General features: G+C 37.3%; 1 protein-coding gene across 1 annotated transcript; it reads right to left on the minus strand.

The window, feature by feature from the left end:
- Nucleotides 1-8,396: 8,396 nt before the first annotated feature.
- On the minus strand, nucleotides 8,397-9,491 carry LOC140237129 (probable G-protein coupled receptor 21). The gene has a single exon (XM_072317072.1). It carries the CDS (start codon nucleotides 9,489-9,491, stop codon nucleotides 8,397-8,399), a length of 1,095 nt encoding a protein of 364 aa, XP_072173173.1.
- Between the last annotated feature and the right edge of the window lie 254 nt (nucleotides 9,492-9,745).

The following is a 9,745-nucleotide window of genomic DNA, read 5'->3' on the forward strand; positions in this document are numbered from 1 at the left end:
ACGAGATCATTCTCACATCTGGCCATAATTATGTCGTGATCCTGGACATGAGATCGACAGCCCGCAGAGAAGATGATCAGATGACTTGTAGATCTCGGATCTGGTCATGTCATACATTCTCTCAAAAAGATCAGGCCCGTAATGTAGCTGGGGGGGGGGGGGTATGGCGTCCCGCGGACCCCCCCCCCCGTTTGCCAGCAGCAGTAGAAAAAAACAACAACAAACAAACTTAACAAACAAGTGCCCGAATTCTATTTTGCTTGTTAGCTGATTAAACCCGGAAGTGGCACCGGATTTTTTTTTTTTTGCACCCAATCTGTAAAATAACGGACTTGAACATAAAATTGAACCAAAAAGGTCCACCTTTTTTCTAATTTTCATCCCAATCGCACGAGTTACGAGCCTGGCTGCAAGATCGAAGATGTCCTCCTGTGTAGGCCAAGTCCTACAGCTTTTAAATGTTGCAGCGCCATCTGTGGGAGCATTCCGAAACCGACTAACGGTTGATCACTGTTTGTTCTTCATATTTGGTGTTCATGTAAACATATGTAAATAAACTGTATTGTAATGTAAATAACACAGTCTGCAAAAATATTCAGCTCATTTAAGGAGACAGACTTCACCAGAAGAAGAAGAAGAAGAAGAAGAAGAAGAAGAAGAAGAAGAAGAAGAACAACAACAACAACAACAACAACAGATGACAAGATCGAATTTTGTCATGTCGACATCCAGTACAGAAGCTGATCAGATGAGTCAGACCTCATCATGCCTGTTTTTATACGCACTTTAATAGAAGAGGTGATCAGAATAATTATTGACGTGGTTTGATCTGAGAGCTTGTTTTCAGATCACCTGTTCTTCAGTCATTTTGACATGACGAGATCTAAGATCTTGTCGCCTACAATCATGTGTTCCAAACGATGTAGACAAACTATATAGGCTTGAGATCTGAGATGTTGTCATCTAATCATCTATTCCACAGGATGTAGACATGACGAGATCTTATGAAGATCTTGGTGCCCTACATGCCATCAGGAGGCATAATGGGTAGGAAGTAATTAAAGTAAGACATGACGAGATATAAGATCTTGTTATTTTATTAGAACCGTCTATTCTGCAGGTTGCAGACATGACGAGATCTTATGAAGATCTTGGTGCCCTACATACCAGGAGGCATGATGGGCAGGAAGTAAGACATGACGAGATAGAAGATCTTGTTATTTTATTAGAACCGTCTATTCTATAGGATGCAGACATGACGAGATCTTCTGAAGATCTTCTCATCTGATCAGCTTTCCTACTGGATGTCGAAATGACAAGATCGAAGATGATAATTATCTTCTTATCTTTCCTAATATACTGGACAATGCTGGGTGTCGACATGACGAATCGATTATCTAGACATTAATTCATTTCATTTCATTGACTTATTACCATTTTCAACAAAGAATATAAGTGTATACTAAACATGTTATGATGAAAAATACGCAATATATTCTACATACTGAGTACTATAAGTGTATCGAAATACTGCGAGTATACATCGATACACTTACAGTGGGTGGCACTTATAAGTTTCCATAACCCTTGTAAAAAATACCATGGTTTGACTATAAGGTAAAACCATAGTATTGGATCCATCGTACGGTAAACTCATATGGTTTAACCATAGTGCAATATGGTTTAATTATGGTCAAACCATGGTGCACTAGTGTTTAACCATAGTTAAACAATGGTGCACTATGGTTAAACCATGGTGTACCACGGTTAAACTATAATATGTTTAGCATGGGTTAACCATGGCAACCATGGTTTAAAGGTGGTAAATTGGAACGCACTTACCATGACATTACTGTGGTATTACCATGGTCACTACTGTGTTTCTACCGTGCCAAAATCACGGTTAAGAAAAAAGTGAAACCATGGTTAAGGAAGTGTAAAACCATGGTTAGGAAAAGATGAAACCATGGTTTTACAGCTGCCAATTAACAAACACACTACATTTGCACACATGTACTCCTTTAAACAGACATTTTAATGCGCACACATCACAAAATAAGTCATAATAGTTGCTCTCTCCCTCTCTCTCACACACATACACACACACACGTACGCACCATTAAGTAAATACAATACACTTCCATACAGAAGCACTCCCATACGTGAATAAGTGTCATTATTATGCTCATTGCCTAATCTGAGGTTATGCATTTTCAGTCGTTTTGATTTTGTATACTTTTCCCTTTAAAAGATAACTCTTCTTGTGGCAAGTAGGCTATATTTTAACCATATCAAATTAATAAAGATTAAATTTGTAACGACAGCAAGTATTTCAGTGCATGTGCTGTTCTTCTAGCCGGTCTGTATATACAGCCTTGTAGTGGATGACTTGAGTTTATAATGTTGGTATAAACACGACGTATTAACACTCTCGTCTGAAACTTGCCATATGTCACACGTAGGGCCTGCATTCCTATGTTCATGTGGTATATCATGGACATTAATACTCATTTCAGCTGAAACAAATGAACCAACAATATAAGATTAGCTTTGAAACATATCCGATATATTCGTGTCACCATTGGACTGTTAGTGTTGTCTGTTAGGAGGGGGTTGACGGTGTTATCGTAAAGATAGTGGTTACACCCTCTTAAAATTCTTTGTGACCTTGTACATTTTCCATCAATTTGATTCTATATTATTTCATTTTTTTTTCTTTTCTTGAAACTAGATCCCCCCCCCCCCCCCCGGCAGACGTAAGAAACAGCCATTGATTGTAGTAGACGCAATGAGAAAGAATGTTACTGGTATTGTCAGTCTCCTTGTTCCGGTAGAACACACAAGAGATAGTGACAAGGCTTTCTAGGCATGTGCTCCTTGACTCTGGAACGAGCTTCCAAGATTCAATCATATATTGGTCCCTACTTTGCAGTATTCCATGAAACATCTCAAACCTCTATTTTTCGTACAGTAATTGACACAAGCATAATCATAGTATCATTATTTTTCTTTCGTTATTGATGTTATAACGCTTCAGTAAAGCAACTTAAAGGATTTAAAGGAGACCTCCAGATGATTTTTAGAATTTTGCGTTTGAACATCAAATAAATAATTTCATCGGTTATGAATGGGTTATACTGGGTATAATAAAGAAATTCAGAATCTATAGCAGTACAGTAATTGGGTTGAGGAATATGAATGTTTTCAAAATTCATAACAAATCAAGGTAAACAAGGATGATGACATAACAGCTTTACATAAGAATGCATAATTCGGTGCTGAAGGAAGCATAATAACAAAAGAAAAAAAAACATTCAGATATTCTACACAGGTGATCCTGTTGAGCAAGTGGTGTTGTATAATGGAATGACATCGTGCTACATTACTGGAATGTGTGAGCCTTCTATAATTGTAGTAGTAAGTCATCATCCTTGTGCAGTATCATGTTTTGGGTTTGTCAGAGTATTGGTTTATCTCCTCAAGGACCTCAATAAATTACACAAATCTGTACATGATGTATTGTCTGGAATCCCCTTTAGAGTTTTAAAGGTAGGTTATACCTTTTACAGACCTCCCAAAATGCAGGAAAACATTAAATATGAACCTCAGGGGACTTGTTTAGGCCACTGCTGAGAAATTTGGAAGTCAACAGTTATCTACAATTTAATAATGCACAAAACTCAACTACTCAGTAGTTCTGTGTGTCAGCCACACTTAAGCCTTTTTGTTGCAGTCTTCTGTATTTTTTTTATCTATAAACACAAATCTAAAAGTATAAGAACTGATGTAATAACATATAGAGTGTGTGGCAAGAATGTATATAGAAATGTTTGTAAGTTTTGATGAACTTTCTTCACAAAATATACATGATGGACACACATGCAGTGCATGGGTCTGCAAAGGTAGCCTAGTAATGTACTGGAATTTACGGTGAGCCCCGAAAAAAATTCAATTCAAAATCTAACGGTCAATAAAAATGTACTAAATGTTACCTTCCACTTTCAATACTTTATGGGAGTTTCTAAAATGATACTCTCTTCAACATACCACTGTATTTATACAACTCTTCATTTAAGGCATGCAAATGGGATTCCCTACCTTTAAGAGCACTATACAATAATGTTATCATTGTATTGTATTATAATGCTATCAAAATCATATGAGTATGAAGTGACGGTTCGCATGACACTGATATGGCCAGAACTTGAGATTCAGACAATATTGTAGTTTCGTTTGCTCTTTAAATTTTTGCTTTTGGCAATCAATTCATATTTTAATGTATAGGCTCTACTGTTGTTTGCATATATAATATGTACAAAGTTCTTATAAAATAACATATTTAACAAGAGAGTGAGATTTATATATCCCATAATTATAATATGTATGTATGTATGTATATATATATATATATATATATATCTATCATACATATGATAATGATAGCAACATTCAGCAGGCTGATGCAGTATAGTATTTTTGTTATTTTATTTCGTACTTTCATGAGTTCATACACAGTATATATTAAAATAATGTATTACGCAACATACGTAAAATTGCATGGCGTCATGAGTCCAGTAAAACAAACCTATTAAAAACAACAAGACAAACAAGTTTAAAAAAAAGTTGATTGTGGAGCGAAATTTAGTTTGATATTAGAAAAGGCCTATATGTCATTTTGTTTTCTGTGCCACTAAAATACATAGTCGACATCTGACGCATGTGTGTATGTGCGTTTGTGTGCCATTAGGAATAACGTGCGTGTGTACATGTGGCTTCATACGAAAGTGTTGTTGATCTCAAGGACGAAAACCAGCAACTACAATTTTGGATATACTACAGTCTTCCATGTAGGTCTTTAAATTTCCTATCCGTAATTATTGTTCATTATCACATGGTGGCAAAATGAATACTACAGATGGCACAATTATCTCGGCGGTAAAAACAAACAAAACAAAACAAAACAAATTTAAAAGGTCTCTTGATAGCAACGTTCTCACAAAATGCGTTGCAATTACCATAGCAACAGTATAAATCTTAACACCAGGTTCCAAATCTGAGAGATCAGTTTGAAACCACACAAACACATCATCCCTGGAGACCTCATTACGAGAATAATTACTAGTATGTCATCGTCTAATTACCCTTTGTCATATACCGCATGGAGATAACCAAATGAAGAACCCCCGATGAGTCGACGGGGGGGGGGGGGGGTGGGACTGCGTCAGTGTGGGTAGTGCAAATGTTGCAACAATTGCATCATGGAGGTGGTTTGTTTGCTGCAAAACTAGCTGATGTTTGGGAGACTAGATCGTGGAGTTGGTATTTTGGGTTGGTTTTTTTTTTTTTTTTTGTTTCATGTGATTCTTCATTGTGCTTCATCCCTTTGTGACAATTAAGCAGCATCGTTTTCCCAGAAATACAGCGATTTCACGAGGTAAACAACTAGAAAATTGATCATAAAGGGATAATGAGCTAACAATAGACAGATATAGATGAATAAAGTATATTATATATGTATATATCATGTATGTATATATATATATATATATATATATATATATATATAGCGTGTTTGTGAGTGTGTGTGTGTGCGTGTGTGTGGAGAGAAAGAGAGAGAGAGAGAGAGAGAAAGAAAGAAAGAGAGAGAGAGGTAGGAAAGACAGAGGACCCTTTTCGGACCGAGTTATCAGTTTGGTTCCCCCTTGAACTCTGGGTATTGGATAGACTATCCACTTTTCTCTTCATATACTATAGTAGTCCGCTGAAATCTCTCCTCACAAGAGTTCATTCAGTTTTAAGTGCAGTGTTACAATGTTGTGTTTTTGCTGTGATATTTTTGTCCGAACATACTGATGCGGATTGATAGGAAGATTCTACGCCATGCACAAAATAAATTCTGAAGAAGGTTCAAATTGATTTGACGCAATTTGAAAAAAAAACAGTGACGGTTACATAGTGGGGCTTCCTTCTTCCATTCACGCCTGCCACCAGGTACCTCTAAGGTTTATTGTAAGAGCGATATATCACATTAACAGAGATCAGTATAAATAAGTGGGCGGGGGGGGGGGATCAGTTTGCAATTAGCTGATTTCATTTGTGTACCTTACTATGACAATATCTTAAATTTTGTATAATTTTTGATAATTTTATTTTGTACATATTTGTAGGTCTTAAGTCTTGTACTTTTGTTACCCTGTTTTGTTTTGTCTTGTTTTGTTTTGATTATTTTTTTCTACTCATTTTCAGTTATGTAACTTTTGTATTGTACAATTCATTGTGTATCGTGTATTTTTAATTCACGGACTGGCTGAAAAACAGCCTCCAGCTGAGTCCGGTACCGTGACAAAATAAAATAAATGAATGAAAATGAATGAACTGGGTAATCCGTCTTAAATGATAAAAAAGAATAAAAGAAAAAGAATAAAAAAAAAATGCATAACGATATTGTTTTATCAATGAAAACACTTATATGAATGACGACTGGAAGTAATTCTTCACAACGCTATCATCATATTAGGTGTTACAGAAAACATTTCCCACATTTGATCCTTAAAGGGAAGGTAAACCCAAAAAGCAATGTGGATTGAGTGAAAGCAGCAACATTAGTAGAACACATCAGTGAAAGTTTGAGGAAAATCGGACAATCGATGCAAAAGTTATGAATTTTTAAAGTTTTGGTGTTGGAACCGCTGGATGAGGAGACTACTAGAGGATATGACGTATAAGTGGACAACAATACAAAGAAAATATAAAGGAAATTCAACAAAAATTCACTTTTCTAGAATAATGAAAGAGCAATGGACCAACCTCTTTCAGAAAGCAGGGGGAATAATTGCTACCCTTAACATATGTCAATATCAAGTTGATGGAATTTGTAATTTTCATGAAAAATGGATTTTTGTAGAAATTTCTTTATATTTTCTTGGTATTGTTGTCCACTCATACGTCATAACCTCTAGTAGTCTCCTCGTCCAGCGGTTCCAACACCAAAACTTTAAAAATTCATAACTTTTGCATCGATTGTCCGATTTTCTTCAAACTTTCACTGATGTGTTCTACTAATGTTACTGCTTTCACTCAATCCACATTGCTCTTGGGGTTTATCTTCCCTTTAATAGTTCAAAAACTATAAATCAGATAAGATTGACATTGATATTAGCGATAGCTGAATAGTGTACAATTTTGTTGGAGGTAATTTAAAATTTATAGCATAAATCGGTTTCATTAAATTCAAGATTTATTTTCAAGTTCGGTTTCAGATTTTGCTCTGTTTTCAACCCTCTGTACAAAATTTTAGTTTTAAACAGGGTCAATTGGTGTGTATGGGAGTGTGTGGTTAAAACCCTGACAATGGTCCTGAACAATGGCCATTATTGAAATATTCTATTACATATTCATGAAAAATTCCACTATCACAGCTAGTCTGTATTCATCCTGAAATGTAGTGTATGCAAGCACATGAAAACATGTGCTTATTTTTTTCGTGTGCATGCATTTTACCCATTACTTGTACCATGAATTCAGACTAGCAGTGCCCAGGGCAATTCATCATGAATTTATTATCAATAGAACATTCATGTGCCATTCTAGAAGTCTAGTCAGCAGAGCTCTGAAAAGGTGATATTCGTGGTATTCATGTTCACGTATTATTGTTCAGGGTTATTGTAAGCACACACTCACATACACATCGTTGGTTCTTGTGTTAAGTTCAATTTTGTACAGAGGGTTCAAATTTGACCGAAATCTGGAACTTAACTTAAAATTAATCAGAGATTTAACGAAATTGATTCATGCTTTCATATTCAAATCACCTCCAACTAAATTGTACACTATTCAGCTATTTCTCATATCAATGACAGTGTTATATGATATACAGTCTTCGAACTATTAAGGATCAAAAGTGGGAAATGTTTTTTGTGACACCTAGTAATAATTTTGATGAAAAACGTCCAGTAATAACTGGAAGAAAACAGTCGCCCAAATATAGTGGGATCAGAAAATAAAGGTGGTAATTCATACGTCATCCACGTTTACAGGTTTACATGGAACGAAAAAAGCAGTCGCATTCTACCGTCATTGTGTTTATGTTTCTGTACAATTCATACAATCATAGCAATCTAAAGGCAATGGATGGCATCCAACAATTTGTATTAGCAACTGGATTATATTGCTTTTATACGGTGCGAACACGAGATACTAAAAGGAGTACTAGCAGTCTGCCATATATATGGCGTGAAAGACATATCCCTTGCCGCTAAAATTTAACTACAGACAAGTCTGAAAGGTTGACCTGGTTGATACATTTTATAAGACGAGACAACTATAATTACATCGAAACAGCATCTCCACAGACTCCGATCCTACTTAAAAAAGTGTTACGGATGACTGTAATGAAATTAAAGCGACTCCTCATCTCGATGTTTCACAGTAGAATGAGTCACCTCTGTCCCTAGATCAAAGTTTGTCCTTGACCTGCAGTATCTCTCCAGCACATTTCTGCTAGCTCGGCGGAAGGTTCGGTTCATGAGCGAATATATGATAACATTCCACCAGGAGTTACTGATGATCAGAAAGGCGGCCGCCATTCGCAAGGGAGGTGGAATCTCGATCACGTACTCGACAAAGTGAAGCGACGTCATTATGTTCCAAGGCAAGACAGCGATGTAAAACATTACAGTCGCCATGATAACGGTCCAGATGCTCCACCTGATCATCGTTTTATTTTCGCTGGAAAGTGGATCGGTAGCCTCTGATTTGTTTGCCATCAGTATCTGCTCTGCAATGGTGTTGGAATGGCGTAGGGCTATCCGAATAACCTTGAAGTTCGCGATAGCAGCAACGAGAATGCTGGAGTAGTGTATCAGGAGGATGACCAGCAGCGCAGGTCTGAACGAAATGCCGATCCCGACTGCGGTAAAATCGGACACGCATGCATGTACGTTCGAGCTAAAATCTGCACCGATATTGGTGAACAGTCCGTTTCCTACAGCTAGCGATGCCAACACAGCTATCACGATCTTCGTGCGTTTCGTCGTCATGAGAGATGGATATCGCAGCGGTCTCGTCACGGCGATATATCGGTCGACCGTTGCGAAGGCCATGACGAGCGTCGATAGATTGATGCAGGCGGTACAAGCCATAGTTCGGACGCAACATGTAAAGGCGTTCTGCAGGTGTGGCGCAGCCGAGAACAGGCAACTTAGCATTGAACACAGTAGCCCCGTCAACAAATCAGTGACAGCCAAAGTCTGGAATATGATGCGCGGCACTTCCTCAAAACAATTGGGAACCCTGTGTAATACGGTCAGCGTCATGATGTTGGACACGACTATAGACAAGGTTGTCAGCCCAAAGGCAATCGCTAGGGCGATGTCCGGTTGATGCATCATTTTGATATCTGTCGAGTTAGCAAAGGAATCCGAATGATCGAAGAAGATGTACGAAAAATTACCATCACTGGTGCTCGCTGACTGCATTTCCATGTCTGCCATTTCGAAGCAGGGAGAACGATTAATAAGAGAAATTAATAATAAACATGAGAACAACAAAAAAAGAATCTGCGGTATTAACACATTGAGGTGTGATGTGTCAACACAGTTTTAAACATTGGTAGGACATCCGCCATTAAAGAAAACCTCAATCACGATGCTTCGTTTACTTTACATGTCAAATGGCATCTCTTTACAAGATGTAACGCAGCGTGTCATGCATGCCATGCCTGGAAGGTTGGCCTCCATAACTATTT

Source organism: Diadema setosum, chromosome 13 (assembly GCF_964275005.1).
Source record: "Diadema setosum chromosome 13, eeDiaSeto1, whole genome shotgun sequence".
In the NCBI taxonomy this organism is placed as follows: Eukaryota; Metazoa; Echinodermata; class Echinoidea; order Diadematoida; family Diadematidae; genus Diadema; species Diadema setosum.